This window comes from Synchiropus splendidus, chromosome 6, assembly GCF_027744825.2.
Source record: "Synchiropus splendidus isolate RoL2022-P1 chromosome 6, RoL_Sspl_1.0, whole genome shotgun sequence".
Classification (NCBI taxonomy): domain Eukaryota; kingdom Metazoa; phylum Chordata; class Actinopteri; order Syngnathiformes; family Callionymidae; genus Synchiropus; species Synchiropus splendidus.
Genome location: NC_071339.1, coordinates 720371 through 743744, shown reverse-complemented (window position 1 = coordinate 743744; position 23374 = coordinate 720371). Strand labels below are relative to the sequence as shown.

Genomic DNA, 23374 nt, shown 5'->3' with positions numbered 1-23374 from the left:
CTCACTCTAAATTGCCTCATACCTACGCTGTCGAGCAGACGAGCTAGCACGCTCGATAACAGTGTCCAAATAAAGAGCAACATCATTTCCTATTATCACAGGCTTGTTTCAGAAGCTTCCACTTTGTTTCAACAGAACCATCATCATTCTTGAGCGAACTGCTAAACGCAGCAGTCTTACTGTTAAAGCAGAGAGATTTTAGCCAGGAACACTTTGGACCGACAGCGTCCAGATACTGGGGGGAAATAAAGACAACATGCGTCGCTCCTTCAGAAGCACCTGTGTGCTTGGTTGTTCAGCAATACTCTGACAAGGGTCATCTGGACCACGTCCTTCTCACTGCTGCAGCACTGCTGTCACACAGCCATCACATGGACGGAGGTTCCATCTGGGCTGGACTTGCGGAGGAGACAGTCTGGTCACTGGTGACCAGAAACCCAGCAGCTCTGGAAGACTTTGTTGGTGCCAAGGTGAAGACAGTTGGCCTTGTTCGGAGAAGACGAAGAAGCAGAAGCTCTCCAGCAGTCACAGAGCCTCATCTTACTGAGTGCCATAACATGATGTTAGAGGAATCGTTTTGAGCTAGAGGGAAAGATTCAAAGATGGAGGTGGGGACTTGATGAGAACAAACTGTCTCTTGAAAAGCCACCAACGTCACGCAGAAACTCTTTCTGTTTTCAGCACGAGTCTGGGAGTCATGGTAACGGCGTGTTTTCAACCTCAGTCCCTGCAACAGTCCTGTCCATGATGACCAAACTGGAGACTTTAAACCCAAGGCCAGCCCTGAATACAGAAGCTCTCGGTGGAGGAAGCACCTCAGCGCTGCAGGACCGTGAACCTGCTTCACGTGACTCAGTGAGGGAAGCACAGTACAGCGTGGGTGACGGCCTCCGTGTTGTCATGCCCGACTCCCAGCGTGACCCTTCACCCTGTAAGCGCCTAAACACAGCGGCCCAGCCTCAGGTGGCTTCACCTCTCACACTCCACTGAACAAAAAGAAAACTATATTTGCCCGTGGATCCGTGGGCAGCTGAGCAGCACGGCCGAGCGGGAGCAGCACGCAGCTGGTCCCATCGAGGCAGGAAGACATAGTAGCCATGGGTGTTCTGGCGGCGGCGAGCCTGCCAAAGCTTGGCCTCCACCCCGCCGCCCTTAAAAGCTGGAGGCACAATGGCTTCTGTGTGGCTCCATAATGGCTCCCTAACAGCAGCAGTGGGAGGCTCCAGCCTACGTGCAGCGCCGCGGTGGAGGGCCAAGCCGGCGAGATGCAAGCACAATCGCCGAGAAATGCAGAGGGACACGCATCATAATCGAGGTGACGGCGGGGTTTTGTGTCGCCGTGAAAGGCTGCGACGCGTTACCACCAGGCTGCACTGTCTGTCTGCCTCCATGATGTGCTGCACAATAACAGCGTCTTCATTGGAGGAGACGGAGACACCAGGTTCAGCAGCAGAAGAAAAGCCTCCGCAGCAAGTGAAGGCACATGACCAAAGGGATTTGTCCCAGCAGAAAGGGCTGCTCAGGAGGATGCAGGCTGTCACCTGCGATTCAGGCAGGACCGGGGAGATCTATATTCCAAACCTGTGTTTACGTTTCTGCGTTGGGTTGTGATCTTCTAAAGCGGGCCTGGCCAACCCGCGGCTCTTTTCCCAGTCTCATGCGACTTTGTCATGCCCTAAACTAAACGTATGGCATGTGTTTCACCTGTTATTCATTGTTGTGTAATTCAGTGAAGTGAAGAGGAGACGCTCCAGTCTGCAGCGTGGCTCACACACACAGACTGGGGCCACATTATTGGTGGCAGGAGCCACGTCCAAAAAGATATATATATATAAGTAAAATAAACTGTGCACACATCTCTATCTACGCCACTTGATATTTCAAGGAGGATCACGGTCAAAAGTATGAATTTTAAAAACACATGCACAAGAGACATACGCTGGACGTGAACCATCAACCTTGTGACACACAGGGAGGAGCTTTAACCGCTAGACTGACGCTCAGTCACGTGACCAGCTGTTCAGGTTGAGCGTTACAACCTTACATATTTGTAGGATGTGGCTCTTTTCAGCAACAAAGTAAAACAATGTGGCTCTTAGCCTCTGACTGGTTGGCCACACCTGTTCTAAAGTATCACTGGATTCACCGAGGCAAACGTTACAGAGACAAACAGCCGAGTGCTGAGGGGCCAAAGGACGGCAAACATGTCAGGTCCTCATCCGGTCGCAGAGTTTCACATAAGCTTCTGTCATTCGTCACACCGAACTCCGTCACACTGAACTCCGTCAGACCGAACTCCGTCACGCCGAACTCCGTCAGACCGAACTCCGTCACGCCGAACTCCGTCAAACCGAACTCCGTCACACCGAACTCTGTCAGACCGAACTCCGTCAAGCCGAACTCCGTCACGCTGAACTCCGTCAAACCGAACTCCGTCAGACTGAACTCTGTCAGACCGAACTCTGTCAGACTGAACTCCGTCAGACTGAACTCCGTCAGACCGAACTCTGTCAGACTGAACTCCGTCAGAGTGGAGTCCACTGGAGTGGAGTCCAGTCAGCTGAGTATTGAACCAAAAGACAAACCTCAGAGTCTGAGGTGGATGGGTGGAGCTTGCTGTGAGCGGCCAGGTGACCATCCTCAGACAGTTCTACACTGTGGTCGTCATTTGACCTTGAGAATCATCTCAGTGAGGCATTGGCGTTCATGTCCCGTGGCGGCCATCTTGGCGGTGAGCTAGCAGGCCTGTTGACCGTGCGCAGGCATCTTCTCTTCGGCTGGGTTTGTTTCCAGGGTGGTGAATCGTACGCTTCAGTCTGACCTTTCCCACCCGGTTCTCATCGTTAATGACGACTTGGCCTGGATTTCCAATCACGTGACCAGACCCCTAACAACCACCACTCTGGTCCAGACACGGTGTCATGACGTCAACACACCGTCCTCAGCCTCCAGGACGAGGGAAGCAGTGGTGACTCACGACTCTGGCAAAGTTTCTCCTGCTCAAACCGCCTCATTATTTCCCCCAAACTGACTGTAAATGTCATGATGAGCAGTGACTCCGCTTCCGTCCTCAGAAGGATGGAAATTTCACGCTGTATGTCAGACGTTCCCACACACATGCAAATGCACTGCACACACATATATATGTATATAGATCTATATGGAGCTGCAGACGGTGTAATGAGCTCACCTGGCACAGAACCTGTCCCCAACTTTTCTGTCTCCGTCGACTCCTCAGCAGCTCCCGCCACGTCTCACCTGCAGAAGAGCTCAGTCAGAGGCTGAAGATGGTGATGGAAGATGATCTGCTCGTGTTTGTGTGTGATGGGAGGATGGACAGATGGTGGTGTCACTGTGGCTGGAGCTCGCCGTCTTCTGACGCACGTGCATATAGCGCATATAACGCTTTTCACCTCCAGATCAACTCAACTATTGTTTTTCATCTTCACCCAGTGCTTCACACTCACCACCATGTCGCCATTCTGACAGTACCATCCCCAAGTGTCACACCAAACGTGTCATATTTGATACACGTATATTTGAGGACGCTTCACAGTGGAGGACGCTTCATAGTGGAGGGAGCTTCACAGTGGAGGGAGCTTCACAGTGGAGGACGCTTCACAGTGGAGGGAGCTTCACAGTGGAGGGAGCTTCACAGTGGAGGACGCTTCACAGTGGAGGGAGCTTCACAGTGGAGGGAGCTTCACAGTGGAGGGAGCTTCACAGTGGAGGGAGCTTCACAGTGGAGGACGCTTCACAGTGGAGGACGCTTCACAGTGGAGGACGCTTCACAGTGGAGGGAGCTTCACAGTGGAGGGATTGGCCAAGTCGTGGGAGATCAGCTTCAGGTTCCTGCATGTCGGCTGGTTCAGTGGTTACGTGGAACCAGGGATTGTAGCTTTACTGACGTGATACCACCACACATCTCTGTGTTTATGGCACTGTCCATGTGGTTGCCTCCGCCGTTTCTGAGCAGCTGATGGAAACCTCTCTTACTTGGAGCTGTCTTGATTCTGGTCAGGTGGTTTTAGCGCGTCTGTATTTCCCTCGTTGACTCCCCTGTGAGCGACAGTGCAGAGGCTACGGTGCTCACTCCCACCAGGGACCTTCACCGTCAGAAAGGTGAAGCGCTGCGGCGCCTCCGGAGCCTTCCTTCCCGCCTTTATGCAAAGCAGAGGGCTCAAACGGAGCCATGACCAAGGAAGCTGAAGTCTCTTTGTGACTCGGTCAAAGGAAGCAAAGTGCCCTGGCAGAGAGCAGAGAGCAGCTCAAACCCAGCACACAGGTGCGTATGCAAAGCCCTTTGTGTCGTCTCTGGAAAAGATGCTTTCACTTGTCTGATCCGTGGGAGGTCAGGGGAACCGCAGCATCATGGGAGGCGAGGTCAGACAGAGTTCGCCACTGAGTGATACGACTGGCTCGTATTGTCGGGTGAGACATGCCTCATCTTGATCGGGTAAAACCTGCGGCGCCCTGACAGCACACACGCTACACAACAGCTAGTGAGGCGGGACATGTGGAGGGACGCCAGACAAGAGGGCCTTCTTCAGTGAGGCACCTCGACTGGACCGGCGAGTGAAAAACGCCAACGTTCAAGTGGCATGAAATCGGGGGCCCAATGCGTCAGCTGCATGTGACGGTGGTGTCACCCTCCCAAAACGTGAGCTCTCTGCATGAGAGGCAACTTCCTTCCAGTCAGGTGACTGGAGCCTTCACTCTCCACTTCTCTCCGTGGTAGGAACCAGGATTGCCAGCGCCGTTAACAATTCAGTGGACGCCGGGCTGACAGAGAGCAAATGCACCGCTATTCTGGGCCCTGCACACAGGCTTTTACCAGCTCGCTGGAGGTTTGGGGTTTTAACTGTGGAGACACGGCACCTTTCCTTCCTGGAGCTCCAGGTTTTCCCAGGCCAGACTCTGTTCCCTGCTCATTCCACTTCACACTGGGACGCTAGCATCATCTGCCCCTCAAGAGATGTGCTCCTTGTTTAACCACTGTACTTGTACTGTATTTGCATCGGGGAAAATTATTGTGTCTCTGTCCACACGGCTCCAGAGCCCAAGCCTCTGTCGCTGACTGCATCATGACTGGGGCTTAATGTGAATAAAGCTAGCTGCAGTGGCTCTGCCCGACTCTCAGGCTGCACTTTTGACAGAAGAAGGAAAACACTCCTGCGACGTTAGCTCCACCACCCAGTTGACAGTCCTGAGAAACTCAGTGTAAGAAAAGAAGAAAAAGTTTTCTCGACACAAATTGAATTCACCCAATCCAAGCAAAAGACATGAGCCCAGCTCCAAGAAGCAGCTACCAGTGAGCCACAGCAGTGATGGGCAGATGAGGCGTCATGGCACAGTGTTGCAGTGCTGATGAAACAGTGTCCTGGTTTTCAGAGCCCACTAGATGGAGCTCTTGGTTTGGAAGTGATGTGAGGTTTCCGTGAATGAGTTGTTCAAGTCCAAACATTATATAGCAGACAGCGCCATCTGGTGGCCTCTGAGAATCAGGACAGTTTCATGAAGCCTCATCTGCCCTTCAGTACTGCGCCATGAAGCCTCCACAACCCCTCAATACTGAGTCATGTACCCTCTTCAACCCTTCAATACTGTGTCATGAAGCCTCACCAACCTTTCAATACTGTGTCATGAAGCCTCATCTGCCCTTCAGTACTGCGCCATGAAGCCTCCACAACCCCTCAATACTGAGTCATGTACCCTCTTCAACCCTTCAATACTGTGTCATGAAGCCTCACCAACCTTTCAATACTGTGTCATGAAGCCTCATCTGCCCTTCAGTACTGCGGCATGAAGCCTCCACAACCCCTCAATACTGAGTCATGTACCCTCTTCAACCCTTCAATACTGTGTCATGAAGCCTCACCAACCTTTCAATACTGTGTCATGAAGCCTCGTCCGCCCTTCCTTGCCAACACATTCTCACTTCCGCTGCCTCACCTACTTGCAAGTGACTTCCGTGCACCACAGTGGTGGTGTAGCCTTGCTGCTGACTGAGTTGCATCACGTTTCTCTCTCTGCTGTTTATCCTGACGCCCAGCTGAATGACACAGGTTGGGATCAAGGCTCAGCCATGGGCGTCGCGCCTCTCACCCTGTGACTTGGTCCAGACAGGGAGCCCAAGTCTTCTGGAGAAGATGGAGAGAGAAAGAATGGTGGGATGACAGTGACTTCACGGTCCACTTGTCCAGCATTTTTTTGTTTGTGTCACCGTCCAGCGATGGCTTCATCTCTAACAGGGACAGAAGCTACACACCTCTGTTTTCAGCCAGACAGTGGAGCCAAGTGAAGTGAGGGGTGAAACAGGGGTCTGAAAGGCTCCGCTGGTATCGTGAGGAAGCCAATCCTGGCTGAGGATACTGTCAAGCACAAACAGTGGAAAAAGACGACTCCATGACGTCTTTAAGAAGAAGGCACCAGGTTCCAGGAAAGGCACGTCACCTGTGAGCGACTGCCCTCAGCAGCACAGTGGCTTCAGCAGGCCCTCAGGGAGAAAGAGCTGAGCTGGTGGAAGGAGACAGACCTCCGTGATGAACCGAGGCAGCGTCGCTAACAAGGCCTCGCCTCCAGTGATGAAGCCGACCACAGGGGAAGTGAAGCCTCTGCTATTGTCCCAGACGGACTCATTATACTAATAATGAATCGCTCCCTCATGAAGCGCTGCTCCATACGCATCTTCTCGCCGCCTCCAAGCCACAGATCAAAGGTGAGGGAGGAGGCTGGCTGAGTGGGCTCCGGCTGAGGGCCACACATGACGAGGCCTCAGCTGGGACCCAAGCACTCGCTCACTTTCTCAAACAAGAAACGCGGACAGAAAAAGAACAACAAGCCAGAGTTGCACCTCTCACTCAGCCGTCCTGACGTGGGCCAAATGTTCCGTTCAAAGTGGATTCATGATTTACTGCTTGTGGAATCATTCTGACACCTTGACCTCACCAGCAGCAAAGAGACTCCCTCAGGAAATACCACCGGACAGAAGGAAGAGGGAGGAAAACACGAGCAGATCTGAGGGAGAAATCCGGAAACGGAACAATCACACAGCAATGTCACGCGTCCGTGAACACAAAATACTCGCGCTGGGTCCCGCATCAGCGACACGCCAGTGCGCGCGCCGCTTTAAGACAGTCACAAGACTGATGTACAGACCATGTCAACTCGGCAAAAACGTGTCAAACTGTGTTTCTAAGGAAGCGCATCTGTCAACAGGAAGCAGCTGCTGAAAGCATCTGATCTCACGGCTCCTTGTCAATGTCTTTATCACTGACTCTACTGTGGAGCAGCTCCAGTTGTCTGGGACCATTTGGCTCTGCTGTCGGAGAATAATGTCTTTATTTCAATCTACGTGTTTGACCCAGTTTGTCTCCGATGTTGGACTCGTCTTGTTCCAATTCATTTCAGGTCACTCTGAGTTGACTAGTCACATTATGTTCATGCAAGAAACCCAACAGACTTCATTCAGAACACTTTAAAACACGGGGAAAACTTCTTCTGTGTTTTTTTTTGTGATTCCTGCCTTGAATGGTTGAGGCTTGATGGAACACCTGTGATGATGTGCTGTGCAAGTGAATGGGAGGGAAGCTGGCAGGAGAGAGGGGAGGCAGAAACACTCACATGAAGAAGAGCGGGCTGCAGGTGAGTCCTCCTCCTCCTCCTCCAGCAGCAGAGCTCTGCCAGCGTCAACATCTGAGGGCGTAGCTTGGCAGTGGAGATAAGCTGAGCGGCTCCCTATCACGCCGGCGCCCACTCCTGCCCCTGGTCACTGCAGGATGAGGACGTGAAGCCTGTAGAAGCTCTGCAGTGAGATGAGTGAGGAAGTGATTGACACGTCGGTGGAGCTGATGCTCACCGAGCTCTGCCCACAGCAGACTGAGGTCCACGCGGGGCTTCATCCCCGCCGTGCGCTGGCTCCACCGACGGTCAGTTCAGAACAGCCTCTGGCTCTTCCTGGACCCACAGCTTCATTTTCCTCCAAAGTACATGAGCTGCACTGCAAGACACTTCTGCACACCAGTGTTGGACATACGCAACATCAGGGTTTTCCAGCCCATTCAACTCACTTCTTCATTGAAAAAACCCCCAAGCCTCAAGCCTGAAGGAAGCTCAGGCAAAAACACGAGAGCTTGGCTGAAAATCCCTTTCATGTTGTCAACATTTTAGCTACTGAAACCACATTTGCAGAAACAAAATGCAGAGAACGTATCTGCTTAAAAATGTCTCCAGAAAGCGGTGGGAACTATGAGGAACATGGATCAGGATTTAGTTATTTTGAACAACTGTTCCTATTTCATCACAATCTCACCTGTGTTCTTGAGACTAACTTGCACGTTTCTGGTCCAGTGTTTGTCTTAAAGGAAACAAAATCTGACACATTATTATTCTAGTTTGATTATGATTTCATTACTTTATTATTCTAGTTTGGGTCATTTCCAGACAAATGTTTAAGATTCTTCGCCTCAACTTGCTTCATAACAACAATGATTCTTTGTGTCACATTTTCCAGCACATTTATTTGGTTCTGCATTTAGTCTTCAGCCAACTTTTAAGACTCTGATGGTCTACAAGTGTCAATGGTCTACAGTGTAAAGTTGTGAACTTCTACATCACGTTAGCCGTTAGCTCTGTCAGCTGTTAGCTCTGTCAGTCTTTGGCCTCATGGGTCTGACCAGGATCGCTCCATGGTTCTGTGGTGAAGGTGTGTGTCACGTCAGAGGTGTGTCAGGTTTAAAAACCAGGGGTAGTGACTCATTTGACCAACTTCTTCTCCTGCAGCCAGTGATGGACGAGTCAGCGCGTCAGCATAGATCTAGAGTGTATAGAGAGAAGGTGAGTGAATCCATGGGATCTGCTCCTGTTGGTAGATCCTCAACACCTTCTAGTTGTTCATGATTTGAAGGCGTCATATCGTGCACCTGCCTCCAGACAAATGAGGTGATCGTTTCCCGCAGCAACACCTGACGGCGTCTCACTCACCGGTTGGAAACCACCATGCTCCATGCTACAGCAGGTGGTGGTGAGCAGAGTGAAAGTGTTGATCCAGACTCAGAGCTGAGTTGCTCCTGTGTGCCGGAGCATCTCTGGCGTCATTGGTGCTAGCGTGAGCGTGGTCCATGTTTCAGTGCTTCCGTGACTGGGCCAGGAGGCCCCCCGCTGTGCTCCAGAGTGCCTGCCCTTCCAACACATTAAAATAAGATGAGTCTGCGTCGCAGCAGCGTGGAGCTGAGATGCTGCAGGACAGGAGCAGAGGCCCCACTCACTGAGCCGTGTGAGCGGATCCCATGAAGCTGAGATGTGTTGGTCCACGCTGCAGGAGGGAGGCTGCGTCTGCACACGCTGGCTCCTCTGCTGGTGCCTGGATTCACCTCAGCCATTTACTCATCAGTCGCCGATGGATAAAGCAGCAGCACTGTAGTACTCACAAGTTCCATTCCTCCTCACTGAAACACCCTTAAGGTCCCAGAGGTCCAGTGACCTGCTGCAAGACCATCCACTTCCACCTGCACATGATAAGCTAGAAGGCGCTGAGTCTCACTCACCGTGTTCCTGCGCTCGTCTGTAAAGTAGCTGCCTCTGCCCCAGGTAAGACAGCTGGCGGCCCTACCATGGGCCCCGGGCCTGTGGTTAAGAACCACTGCTCTAGATTCCTCTTAAACCACGGGGCCCATTTGATCCCACAGAACACCATGAACCAAACTCCACCATTGTGTTGCCAGACCTGCTGAACATGGATCCACTTGCTTGTGTCCAGGACTGAATGACCTGTAGGCCCGGTGGTAACAGGAGCACTCAGAGCAGTGAGCCCCCCGAACCGTGATCAGATCACGGGAAGGACATCTGAAGCCTCAGTCCAGAAGAGCCCAGTCCTGGGAAGAGCTAGGACACAGTGCAGACCCTTCAAGCTCCCAGGCCTCGGGTGGAGGACCTGAGCTTGAGAGAGAGACACGGTGGGAGGGCGAGAGGGACATGTCATCCAAGATCCGACCAAAGCAAAAAAGTCCATCCTCCCATGAACCTCCGTCTTTAACCCCCTCCGACCCTTCTGCCCCAGGGATTCAGGCCATCAGGTTGTCATGTGTTTGGTTTGTTCCTCTCTAAATGTCTTCTGCACTGGAGCGAGATCTTCTGGGGTAGCAGAGGACTGCCCCGGAGCAGAGGACTCCTACTGTGAGGCTTCATGACACAGTACTGAAGGGTCAATGAGGCTTCATGACACAGTGTCCCGATTCTCAGAGGCCACAGCAGAGGCATCAGGACTAGGGCTGATTCGGTCTGCTGCTGCAGGACTCCCCTAGGATTGTGGCAGCGAGTCTTTCCTTGGAGTCTGAGCTCGTGAGCGTCTCGATGCTTCACATGGCAGCACGTGCCTGAGAGCAGAGCACCAGAGGCGTGAGCCAGCGCCGGAGCCAGCTGGACGGTCGGCGCCAGGTAGCTGCTGTGCTCACTAGTGATATGCTGAAGATGCTGCTGTTGACCCCCAGGGAGGGGGAGGGGCCAGACAGACGTATGATGAAATCTAAAATCCCTGTTTCAGTCCTGTTTCTTCTGCATTTGTGAACTTCATTGTCGCCTCAAATGACTGTGGAAATGTGCTGTATAAAACTCATTTGACCTAATATAAAGATATATCTCACACATTGACCACTCGCTGTGTGTTGCATTTTAACTCAATAAAACTCTGAAAGAGAGAGAGGTAAAGGGTAGTAACCTCTGCATTGAAGGATCAGTCTGGTCATCCAGGACTTTCTCCCACCTGGAGAGATGCGGCTGCTGCTGTAGGGTGAAGCACAAACACACATGTGTAACTGTGTGCTAATACGCTGTGTCGACTTCTCCTCAACAGTCAGGGTGCACTCTCTCTTCGGGAATAATGAGAGCTGACGCACAGGGAGAACCGAGGTCAGGTCACTCCTTCAACAGTTTTCCTTCACTGTTTAAAAACACGGGGTGGAAATTCAAGCTGGATGCGGCCATTCCACCCTCCCAGGTCGCTGAGCGCTGTTGGCGCGTCAACAGCAAGTCACTCGAGAACAGAACTTGTCAATGCCGCCATCTGGTGGTGAAGAAACTGACCTGCAGTCAGTGGAGGTGACGCCGTCGGCCTGAAGGGTTCCCGCCCTTCTGGGTCCCCAGCACGAGCTGCGGGCGCCATGTTTGTTGCTGTGACCTGCCGTTCACCCCGGCGCCTGTTTCACCGAGCTCCTCTTCCCTCTGTATCCAGGCCTCCACCAACGCTCTCATCTCACTCTGCATCTTTGATCCGCCCCAGCAGCCGCGCTGCACAGATGAAAGCAGAGAGAAGCAAGGGGCTGAGAAGTGTGGAGAATCTGAGGAGAGAAAGGAGCCATTGTGGGGCGACAGGGACGCCGCACCAGAGAGAGTCTCGCCCCCTCCGGGAGGAGTCTGAAGACAGGTGACTCTCCTGCTGCCGTCCACCCTGCTCCTCCAGAAGCCGCCGTGGTGTGAGGTCACAGAAGAGAAGCAAGCTGAGGCCTGCCCTGGCCCACGAGCCACAGGTTTCACCAGCAGGGGAGCTGGGATCTACTGAGCCGAGGCCAGCGACCCAGAGCACCCTCAACTTCTGCAGCAGATCAGGGCCCTCAGGAGGGATGACTGAGGCCCCTATGGCAGGGCGCATCATCACCTCAGGACCGGAGGTAGGACTTGGGCCTGGGCCTGACACTGATGGAGACACGGCCCAGGCTGACAAAGGTCGCTCGCCATCATGGCTGCAGCCAACAAGAGGGACACATTAAAGCTCAAACATCTGAAAAACGAATTAAAAAGCTCTGAAAACACATCTACAAACTATGAAAACACATTTATAAACTTGGAAATACACTTACAAACTGAGGAAAAAAAATCAGCTTTCTAAAGAAGTTTTGACTCAAATGTGAATGTTTTTTGCTACTTGTAAATGTGTTCCAGGAGTTTGTAAATGTGCTGTGCACTTCTCAGCCACCTGACCATCACTTGAAAGGGAAAAAATAAATCAGTCTGAAAACAGCTGAAACAGTTGATCAAACAGTTGATTTCCTTGTCTTCTATACAGATTTTAAAATGGCATCTCTATGAGCAGTGGGTTCTCAGTCAGCAGACACTCTGAGTTTGAGTTGAAGGCTGACGTCACCAAAACACATCAGTTCTGACCAGTAGAGAGCTTCACCCTCACTTCACCGTCATGGAGGAGAAGCAGCTGAACGTTTGGTCCTCCATCATCACTTCAGCTACGGTGCCAAGGCCAATAAACGAGCAGTTCTTTTCTTACGAATTGTCTTCAGTGGCACAAGGTCAGAGTTCAGTTGGAGTGTGGTTGCATGAGGCAAACTGTGAGTCCTAAGACACTAGTAACCACGCGGTGATTAAACCAGTACTATTTCATTTCAGTTTCTCCTCAGGACTGCACCAAAACAAATGGCGCCCCATGTTGCACGCTAATATCCACAAATGCTGGGGTGATGAAGAGGGACCCGACGATGAAAGCTGAGCATCCAAACTGTATGAAAGTGTCTTGTCGAACACGATGGAGGCTGATCAAGGAACCTTCCTCTAATTCCTGACGCAAACAGAGCAACAGAAACAGGGGGATCTGCAGGAGCCCTGGTGAGTGTCCTGCGGATGAACCCCTGCTACTGAGATTCACACTCCACCGAGGGGAGTCTGATGAAACGCCTCGATTCCCCATTGTTGCCCCCAGCGCACGCGCGCGCGCAGACATTCACAGGCAGAAGGACAAAAAAAAAACAGGATTGGATGGAGCTTGAATACTAATGTCGAAGCTATTTACATGTGAAGCTGCGCAAGTGTCAGCACTTCTCCTCGGAGCAGGGAACTGACTGAACACGCCGTTCTCACGTCGCTCGCGCTTTTCTGCCTCTGACACCGTCGACAATTTGCTGCAATCAAAGGGGGCAACAACACAAATTCAGCTTCGTTAATCATTGGGCGACGCTTCCCTCCACGTGTCTGCGCCGAGCGCCAAAACTGGAGGCGTCAGCGGAGACGGCGCGCTCACGACACCGGCGGAAAACAAGCGGCGCCTCATAGCGTCAACACGTGATGCCGGACTCACACCTCCTCACATCACTGAGCATAAGGTTCGCCTCTCCACACACGCGGATGGAAGAACGCCTCGGCTTCCCTTCCCCTCCCTCCCCCCGGAGCCTCCTGTTGTCACCTGTCCCACTTTCCGGGAGCGTCTCTCCCCGCCGCACCGCTCGCTTCACCACCGGCGGGCTTGCACTGCCCTCTGCTGGCCGCACAACGCAGTGCGCAATAGAGAGTGACGCGTTGACGCTCCAAGTCCTGCTGCTGTGCGTAAAGCTCCAATGAACGTCTCGATCAAGGGAACGTGCAAAACAGCCGACAAATTGACGTCACGCGTTAAATATAAACGGACAAATGTGGTGGCAGCTTCAGGTTCAGTCAAAGCAGCAGCTGAACCGCACTGTGAAGCACATTCATCCCAGTAAACATCAGCGAGGCAGGACTTCATCAGGCTCCAGGGACCAACGTGCGATATGAACAGACAGAAGGACGAAACGAGGGCCTCACCGAACCAGGAGCGAACTCGAAGAGTGGTGGAGACACACACACACACACACGACTGAGAAAACAGAACCGAACAGACTCACAGATATATTTGACTATAAAACTGAAGGACCAGGAAGTGAACACGGCCCAGTCAAGGTCCAGCTCTGCTGTGGTCTCGTCCTCCTCTCGTGCTGCCCCTTGTGGTTGCAGGCCGCTCCTGGGTCCTGAACCTCCTCATTACAGCAGCGAGGGGTCTAGTCCATCACATCACGTCCTTTGGTCTCATGATGTGTAACAAGCGTTCGGAGCTTTAATGTTTCACTGCTGATCAATACAAGCGAGAGCTTTCATCTCACGCTGAAAAGTTCATAAGAGCCACGGGCGGCTGAAGCAGCTGAGGAGCTCTTCATGAATACATGGACGAGGGTTGCACTTTACACAGCAAAGTACAAGTCAATGAGCTGAAAAATCGGATTGTACTGTTCGGTGTGACGGAACATGCAGAGGTCAGAGGAGGTCAAAGCTGCTGGAGAAGAGATGCACCTGCTGAGGGACAGCCTGGCCATGGAGAGGGAGGTGCTGGACAAGGAGAAGGGCTCGCTGCTCAGGAAGCTGCTGGAGGTTGAAAAAGAGAACTGGGAACTCCATCGCAAAATCGACAAGATGGAAATGAATCAGAAGCAATGGGAGCAGCACACGCTGGTCCTGCTGCAGAGGGAGCGAGACCACTTCAACAGAGAGAACAAGTTCCTCATCCAGCAGCTGGGAAACACGCTGACCCGGTGGAACCAGGCCAAGAGGGACCTGGCGGCCCAACTGGAGCATGAGCGGGAGCAGGTGGAGCAGCTAGAGAGGCTGCTGTGGAAGGAGCAGAACAGCAGCTGGAGGAGGGAGCAGCAGGCCGGAGCCAAGCAGAGCAGGAGCAGCGTCCTGGCCGCGTTACGGGCTCTTCTCAAGGGCTAGTCCAGGAGCAAACGCTCCACTCTTCCTGCCTCTGGGTTGGTTCAAATATGAAGTGGGTTAAGGGCTATAATGCACATCACTCCAACCAAAGCCGAGCTCTGCTGCAGCGGCTGAACAGAAGCACCAGCACAGAGCAGCATTGGAGGGTGCGCTAGCTGCTATGGTAGCTTCTGAAACAGTCCCAGAGTTTCGGAAAACTTGTCCACCCACAGCAACAGGACGTACTGTGAACTGCCTCCACAGAAAGTCTGTGCCCCGCCTCTCTGCAGGACACACCCCCTGGTGCCCTCTGGTCCCTCAGAATTCTCACCGGCGCATTTGATTATTTCGAGTGTGGTCTGAATTTTTCAAGGGCCCTAGTGCATTGTTGAAAGGTTGACATTATAAAAATCAGCCTTAGATTTTCCCCTCCAACTCGGCGGCCGTCTCTGTCCCCATGTTGCTCGTCTCGATCATCGGCTCTGAAAACATCCGGGGCCGACAATCGTAAACATTACGAGCAACAAACAAGTTTTCGTTCTTAGTTTTCGTCATTAGAGGTACATCTGGAAGCATGCGCCGCACTTCAGTTTCGCAAGGAGCAAACCTGATGCTGTCATAATGCTTCGTTCGGGATTCTTCCGATGAAAAAAAAAAAAAATCTAATCTCTATCATCTGATGCACTTTCATGTTGTGAGTTGTGTTTTCGCCTGTTGCAATGTCTCCACCTCATATCACTGTCATCTTGCAAGTTTCTGGGTCGGAACAAGTGATTCTGGGTCTGTGGTGACCAAGATGAGATATTTGAAGATGAAGACTAAGATGAGACCACGATATTTGGAGATCAAGACCAAGACCAAGATGAGACCAAGATATTTGGAGATCAAGACCAAGACCAAGATGAGACCAAGATATTTGGAGATCAAGACCAATATATTCAGAGATCAAGACCAAGATGAGACCAAGATATTTCGAGATCAAGACCAAGATATTCAGAGATCAAGACCAAGACCAAGATGAGACCAAGATATTTGGAGATCAAGACCAAGATATTCAGAGATCAAGACCAAGACCAAGATGAGACCAAGATATTTGGAGATCAAAACCAAGATATTCAGAGATCAAGACCAAGACCAAGATGAGACCAAGATATTTGGAGATCAAAACCAAGATATTCAGAGATCAAGACCAAGATATTCAGAGATCAAGACCAAGACCAAGATGAGACCAAGATATTTGGAGATCAAAACCAAGATATTCAGAGATCAAGACCAAGATATTCAGAGATCAAGACCAAGACCAAGATGAGACCAAGATATTTGGAGATCAAGACCAAGACCAAGATGAGACCAAGATATTTGGAGATCAAGACCAATATATTTGGAGATCAAGACCAAGATGAGAGCAAGATATTTGGAGATCAAGACCAAGATATTTGGAGATCAAGACCAAGATGAAACCAAGGTACCGAGACAGTATACATTCTGACATTGTCACATTGGTGAAAGCAATGAGGTGTCAGCTGAACAAGCAGCACCGGTCTGACCCTCCACTGTCCACTGAGTGGTGTGGCCAACCTAAGAAGTGGTGAGCTCCTCTGTCCAGTGAAGAGTAGCAGGACCAACATTAATGAGGATAAATGTTTCTTTTGAAAACACAAACCCTTTTCTGTCTGTTCTATTCATTTTTAAATGCTATATATACACAATTTGTCAAAAATAAACCAAAGCAGGCTCCTAAAACACTGCACTGGTTGGAGCATAATCGAACCTCAGTGAATCCTACAACATGATGTTTTCAGGATTTAGTCCAGTGCCTCCAGTCTCTCCATCTAAGACCTTGGACTGTCCTCGAAGCGTCCTGCGTCCAGTGGAGCAGGTTTGTTGTGATCACACGGATCAAAGGTGGAGCGTCCACCAGCTGCCGCCGCAGGATGAAGTCACACTGAGAGATTTCTCATCCAGGGCAATGAGACGCTGCGTCCTTTGAAGTCCAAGAGCTGCACTTGGTTGTGCATCACAGGACAGGAGGGATGAATGTCAGAGGAAAACTGAAATATGAGGAAAAGCATTGTTCCAGAGAGGTGGAGTAGTCCAACACGCGTGCAGGTGCGTCTCCCACCACATCATGGGGAAACGGTCTCTGGTGAGAACCAAGGCTGCTGACTGGTAGGAGGCCTGTCGGCCATGACAGACATCAACGTGCTGGTGGTGGAGCTGAGGAACCTGAGGCTGGAGAAGGAGACGCTGGTGCAGAAGATCGCCGCCTTGATAAAGCAGCTCGCTCGAGTGGAGAAGGAAAACAAAGCCCTGAATCAAGTGATGGAAGTCATGGAGGGGAAGCAGCGGCGACACGAGCAGCGCGTCTCTCTGCTGATGGAGCGAGAGAGGGAGATGTTCCACAGGGACAACACAGCCCTCGTTCAAGACATGGCCGACACGGTGTGCAGGTGCAATCACATCATAACCGAGCTCACTCTGGAGCTGGAGGACGAGCGCGAGAAGGTCAAGCATCTGGAGCGGCAGCTGCGGTCGGGACCTGCCCAGCCGTGAGAGCAGAACGTCACCAAGCCGCGGTCCGTCCCACTCTCTGCCTCTGCGTATAAAAGAGCCGCCATGGCTCCTCCTTGCTTTGGAATGTGCAACAAAGTCTGACGCCTTGAAGTCAGACAGGCAGCGCTCACTTTCATCTGACATCTAAAGTTAATAAGAGCAGTGGGTAAACACACAAGGAGCTCAGGCATCACAGCATGGCCTAGTGATTCAGCCGAGACCAGCGTTTCAAAGCAGACAGGACAGCAGGTGGCGCTACACGCACACACAGCAGGGGACACGCCTTTCGGCTGCAGATCAGTCCAGAGAAGATGGAGAACCCGGAGGAGAGCTTCACCGGCGGCCCGGTAGTGGTGGAGGAGCTTGCTCTTCTGAGAGACAGCTTGAGGATGGAGAAGGAGGCGCTGATGAAGGAGAAGGGATCCCTGATCAAAAAGCTGTGTGAGGTCGAGAAAGAAAACTGGAAACTGCATCGAAAGATCGAGGAGCTGGAGAAGAGCCAGAAGCAACGGGAGCAGCACACGCTGATCCTGCTGCAGAAGGAGAGGGACTACTACAACAGGGAGAGCAAGACTCTGATCCAGGAAATGGCCAATACACTGACCAAGTGCAACCTGGTGAAGACGGAGCTCTCGCAGAAGCTGGAGGACGAGCGGGAGAAGGTCAAGAGTCTGAGGAAGCAGTTGCAGCCTGGAGCGGGGCCGCTCCCCGAGGGCAGAAGCTGACGCAGAGGTGTCAGTCCTGCCTCTGGGGTTTGGTGGAGAACGTTTGAGACTCCAGGGGACCTTATAGAGGGACACCACGGTGGGAGGGGAGCAAACCTTTAATGTTTGCCTGCTGCCTGAGAAGAAAGACCGGCGCTTTAATGTCTGGGCCCGGGGTGTGGTGCGTCTGCTTTCATCTCACACCTAAGAGTTAATAAGAGTCAATAGCCACACAGTGGAGCCGATAATTACCGCATTCCTTAATGTTCTCCAGTGATCGTGACATGAGGCGGCTCCACCAAAGCGACGGGCCGCAGCCTTTGTTGAGGCACTTCCACACCGCAGATCCAGTCAAGACCCACTTCACTCGTCGCTGCTCGGGGAAGTGCACAGAGCTATAGCCAACGAGATGAAGAGCCAGACTTTGGAGATCGAAGACGCCACTCCAGGCAGCTCAGGTACCGCAGAGGAACTGGAGGTCCTGAGGGACAGCTTGAAGACGGAGAAGGAGACGATGATCCAAGAGATCGGGTCTCTGATCAAGAAGCTCTGCGAGGTGGAGAAGGAGAACTGGCAACTGCGTCGGAAGATCGCCGAGATAGAGAAAAACCAGACCCAGTGGGAGCAGCACACGTCAGTTCTGCTGCAGAATGAAAGGGACTACTTCAACCGGGAGAACAAGTCCCTCATCAAGGAAATGGCCAACACTCTGACCCGATGTAATAAGGCCAAAAAGGAACTGTTGCTGAAGCTTGAAGAAGAGCGCGAGAAGGCCAAACATCTGAAGATGCAACTGCAGAAAGAGCAGGACACCAGCTGGAAGAAGAGCGACAGCAGGAGTCGAAGTGACCACAAGAAAAATAGCTTTTTGGGCTCCGTAAGAGGCTTTTTGGGTATTTAGGTCGTCAGTGTGTTGCAATCCTTGCTGTAAAAAAAAAAAAAAACTTGTTTGATATTGAAATTGTATTTCTGACATATTGAGGGGCATTTTCCTTCACTGCTGAGGCAAAATGCTTTGATACCTGGTGAAGCACTGAGCGAGGCCAAGCAAAACAGAGATCAAGACAAACTGAGTGACGTGGCCGGTCTCCACTGTTGTGGGACCTCAAACACTTTATGTTTGGAGGAGGTGAAGTATGCCAAATATCCTTCCCTACATCCGTCCAACCATCCATCCTCACCCATCCCTCAGTATTGCAGGCTAAATGAAGACTGTCCTGATTCTCAGAGGCCACCAGGTAGCGCTAACTGCCATATCATGTTTGGACTTAACGAATGCCATGAAACCTCACATCATTTCTACACCAAGGGCGCCATCTAGTGGTCCCTGGAAATGAGAGCGTTTCAACAAGGCAATAGTGTTTCGTGCTGCCTCCTCTACCCATCACTTGTGATCGATCACCAGTGAGACCAAATCTGTGTCTGAGAACATCCAGAACACCTTCCGCAGCCAGGAATCAAGCACATGCTCACGATGCCTGTGGACCTGAGCAGCTCAGGTGGGCACTCTAACGCACTTTTTTACCGAGTACTATGGTGCGGACAACTGCTTTAGTGTAATGCACGCATATTCCTGAATGCACATCTCAACATCACAGCGAAAGCAGTCGCTCACTACCTGCCTTTAATCCATCAGGAGGCGCTGAGCTTCTTCCCAGGTCTCGTTTTTGCCCTCCAGCGCTGAGCCCCTGTTGTGAGTGCACCTCCAGCGCCGCAGGCCTGGCTGCAGCTGGTGCCAACACTGCAGTGACAGACCACCTGGTTAGTCCTTCATTTCTGCACTGAGAAGTAGAGATTTACACAAGGTGCCATGTCAACTGTGTGCAACAGCTCTGCAGTGGATACAACCGAGGAGAAAGGAATCCTGTCATGTAGAGCCTGTTAAAAACAAAAGATGAAAGAGACCAAAAAAACAGGACGCAGCACAGTCATCAAGTAGAGACCGCATGTGTGTTTATTAATGACGTCATCAAAGACGTCCAGATTCGCCACACTGTCGTCGTCATGGTTAAAGACACGCTGTAGTAAACATTTGAACGATTAAACCCAGGATTAACAAGATCAAAGGAACATTTGGGAGCGGTGGATACTACTGTCATGGCAGCTAGATGTCCACTAGAGGAGGTAAGCCTTACTAAACACAACAAAATCAGCTACAGGTTGGAGAAGTATTTGATACTTACAAGTACATTTGTTCATTTTTCTTCCACTCACTCCCCTGATGAGGATCACCCAGAACAGGTCTATACACCATCCCGGGGTACTTGGTACAAACATCAGAAAAACTGCTTAAATTCTGCCGTACAAAATACAAAGTGCATCAATTGAACCCTTTTTGGAAAATACCCATTTCTTAGTCAGCAAACAGGACGTGTGTCCACGGCACTTACAGCGCCGAGCTTTTCGTGTCCAAGGCGCTGTGTTCACCCGTGGGGTCACGAGAACAAAGTGAGGGCAGCGATGAACACCAGACTGGCTGGTCTCAGCCATATGGGATATGGTGCCAGCCACGTTTCAGACATCAGGAAGTGTAGTCTGCTGGTGATGGGCTCAAATCCCAGTGAGGTGAGTGGCACCTAATGTGTTGTCTCAAAGACAAGCAGGTGAGTCACTCACTTCTAAACAGGAGTTGAAAATGAATTAAAAATGCAGGTGGCGGCACCATAGAGCCACTTTGGTGGAGGGTGAGTGAGAGAACTGGTCCACAGGTCTGACCTGGGAACTGGATCTAACCTGGGGCGGAGGCTGAGCCAGATGCATCAATCCAACTGAAGCACCGCTGCAGCATGAACCATGGTCAGCGTCAGTGATGTCTGGACGACTGATGGAGTCCCCCCCTGAGGAGGGGGCTGCACTGAGCTCTGGACATAGATATAAACATCAGAGGTTACAGAAGCAAAAGCATCATGTCAGAACACATCATCACACCAGGCTCTGTTGTTTTTCATCTGCGCCAACAAGCTCACACCCAACTAGACCATAGCAGGACATCCAAATGACAAGGGTTCCCCAGCATACAGAACAACCGGTGAGGACTACAATGATACAAAAGTATGGGGGAAAAAAAAAAAGGTTAAAAAACTGTCACTTCGACTCGGTGTATCGCCACCTATGTACAGTAAACGCATTTCTGCAGCACATTGAACAGTAGAACTGCAAACATTCCTCGCAAGGTTTGGTCAGAGACGTGGCAGAGAAACGCTGGACAGGAATGACGTGGGGGTTCTACAGGAGTTCTAGTGTAAGGCACCATCGATGTCTCACTGAGGACTTTTGCTGGTTATACCTCGCATAGAGCCGGACACAGGAGCCGCCATCTGCTGGCTCCTGCGCCAGCATCGTGTAAACAAGTGCAACATACGACGCAAACAAGAAATAGCTTAGAGGAGAGGGAGTGCACGGAGGGCGTCTGATATGGCTTCCAAGGTCATTTACAGGGCTGTCATTTACAGGTCAGAGTCGACTTTAAATCACTGCACCTGGGCTGCCAGCAACAGAGAAAGCAAGGGCTGGACGGAGCTTCTGAAACATGCTGCGATACGCTCCTCTCAATAGAGAGGCTAAGATTGTCTTTCTATGATCCACGTGGCCTGAAACTTGTGTTTCAATAAATACAGCTGAGCTGAAGAGGCAGCACAAAGAAGGCGTCAGAGCCAGCGTTCAGATTCAGAACTTCATCTTTGGCCAGCTGTGTTCAGCTGAAACAGCCTTGATGAGCTCGCTCTGTCGTCTGTAGCGGCAAAGTCGTTCCACGGTGCGCAGTAAGTACTTTCAGTACCTAGTAGGTTTTGCATAAGATCATGTTGAAGTAAACATCTCCTTCCTGGAGCCAGCATGGGAGTCACTGTTAAACAATTCAGTGAAGAAACACTAGGGATGCACCGAAAACGCTCAGCCAAACGTGCATTTCCAACCCAAAGACTTTAACCACTGGCGCCACTGAGGTGGATTCAGGTCTTCCGAACGCCATCGCGACTGCACTGGATCCATGTCAGATTCACTGGATGGAGAAATGAAGCACTGTCAGAGAAAACAGTGTTTCAGCAGTTGCTCTTGTCCTTTGTTGCACTAACCCTATGAGTTAACACTAAAATGTGCGTGACTTAAATGCCCCGCATGTTGTTCTGCGAGAACGCGCTTCGCTTCACAATCTCTGGCCTTCGGTCATTTCGAAGCCTGTCCATTGTCTGACAACAACCTCATTGAATTTCATATTGCACATTGTTGCAGTGTCAGTGCTGCAGAAATATTTTCATCATTTTGTTATTGACTTATCTAAACTTTGAATGTGATTTCAGCGAGTGAAGCAGCCACAGACACCGTGGCACCAGTAACTGCCGCCATGGCTCTTCAGGTGTTTGGGTTTTCTCATCGTCACTTTTGGCTAAGACGTCTCATTTTGGTGCTTCCCTAATACAGACTCTCAGACGCGGATGGCCATTTGATGCTGAGAGAGTTGCTTGCAGAGTGAGTGCTTATTTATGGCTTGACACCTGAAGGCAGGCAGCAATAGAAAAAGGTCTCGAGGAGCAACGAGGAAGGCGTCTCAGCTCGCCTCAGACTTTGGTCACTTTTTACATAAGCAGCAAAGATTCCAGGGCAGACAAGGGCGGGGGGTAAACAAAAGAATCGTTCCATGTAAGGGAAATGGATGAGAACAACCTGCTGATGAAAGAATGAACTGTGGAGCACGAGCACGTTCAAAAATTGCAAGTCATTTGTGAGCAAATGATGAGTCATGTCGAGGTCTGCATCCAAACTTGACACACCACTGATTCAGGTCCCAGCGTTGGGATCTCGTGGCGCTGTGTGACAGGAGAGAGAGGAAGGAGGTCTTATGTCTTCTGCAGGTCTGGAGAGATGGGGCCCGGCGTGTTGGTCCCATCCATGCTGTGGACGGGGATCTGGAACTGAGGAGGGAGGACGGAAGGGAACTGGAACAGAGAGAAAAACCACAGCACAGAGTCACATCTTTCATCACAGAGCTGCGGATGTCCTGCACGTGTCAGCCTGTGACGCCGTAGCCGTCTCTGGCGGGGCACATCTTTCGTCATGATCCTTTATTATTATTATCATGAAAATAACAATTATTATGTAATGTGGAGTAGGCCTGCAGGATTCAGGGGGAAATATGAATGACAAATATTTAGCTAAGAATTGATATCACGATTCTCGGTCACAATGTTTTTTCCTCATAAAGAAATATGTAGTTTATTGCACACATGAACCATGACAAAACAATGTTGCAGCACCAGACATATGATGTTTGAGGTGCTGATGAAGATTTGCGGAAGGTAGGCTCCGATCAGGGATTTTGCGGTCGATCACTGATACCGATCACATGGATTGACAATGAATACTGTGTACATGATGTGAAAACCATTCAATCATTTTAATTCAGACACGTTTTAATATCCCTCTTCAAGAAGACAAAAATTAAGGTGAAATGAAGTGATTATTTCTCATCACTCCGAATGTCATGATGGGAGTGGCGGGGGTTGCTAAGTGTCAGCTGCGCTAACAGCTGCTGAGGAACCAGCGCTCTCACTTTCATGAGCCCAGAAAACTCTCTGTGCTCCGTCAAGAGAGAGGAGTCGAGAGAAAAACATGTCTTGTAAATCACTAGAGACTGATGC

At 51.0% G+C, this 23374-nt stretch overlaps 1 protein-coding gene across 3 annotated transcripts in view; it reads right to left on the bottom strand.

Annotated features, from left to right (window-relative positions):
* The window catches only part of elk4 (ETS transcription factor ELK4), a 34637-nt gene that overhangs the window by 5071 nt on the left and 6192 nt on the right, over positions 1 to 23374 (bottom strand). The window contains exons 6-10 of one of the 3 annotated variants that reach the window (XR_008414794.1): positions 19922 to 22672; positions 19357 to 19479; positions 7859 to 11283; positions 7624 to 7793; positions 3191 to 3258 (exon numbers count right to left, since the gene is read on the bottom strand). Coding sequence is in view for 1 of the 3 variants with exons in the window: in XM_053867285.1 (XP_053723260.1) it covers positions 22574 to 22672 (99 nt within the window). In the remaining 2 variants the exon portion in view is untranslated. Of the gene's footprint in view, positions 1 to 3190; positions 3259 to 7623; positions 7794 to 7858; positions 11284 to 19356; positions 19480 to 19669; positions 22673 to 23374 lie in introns of those variants that run through there. The other 2 variants (XR_008414795.1, XM_053867285.1) reach the window with 2 other exon arrangements.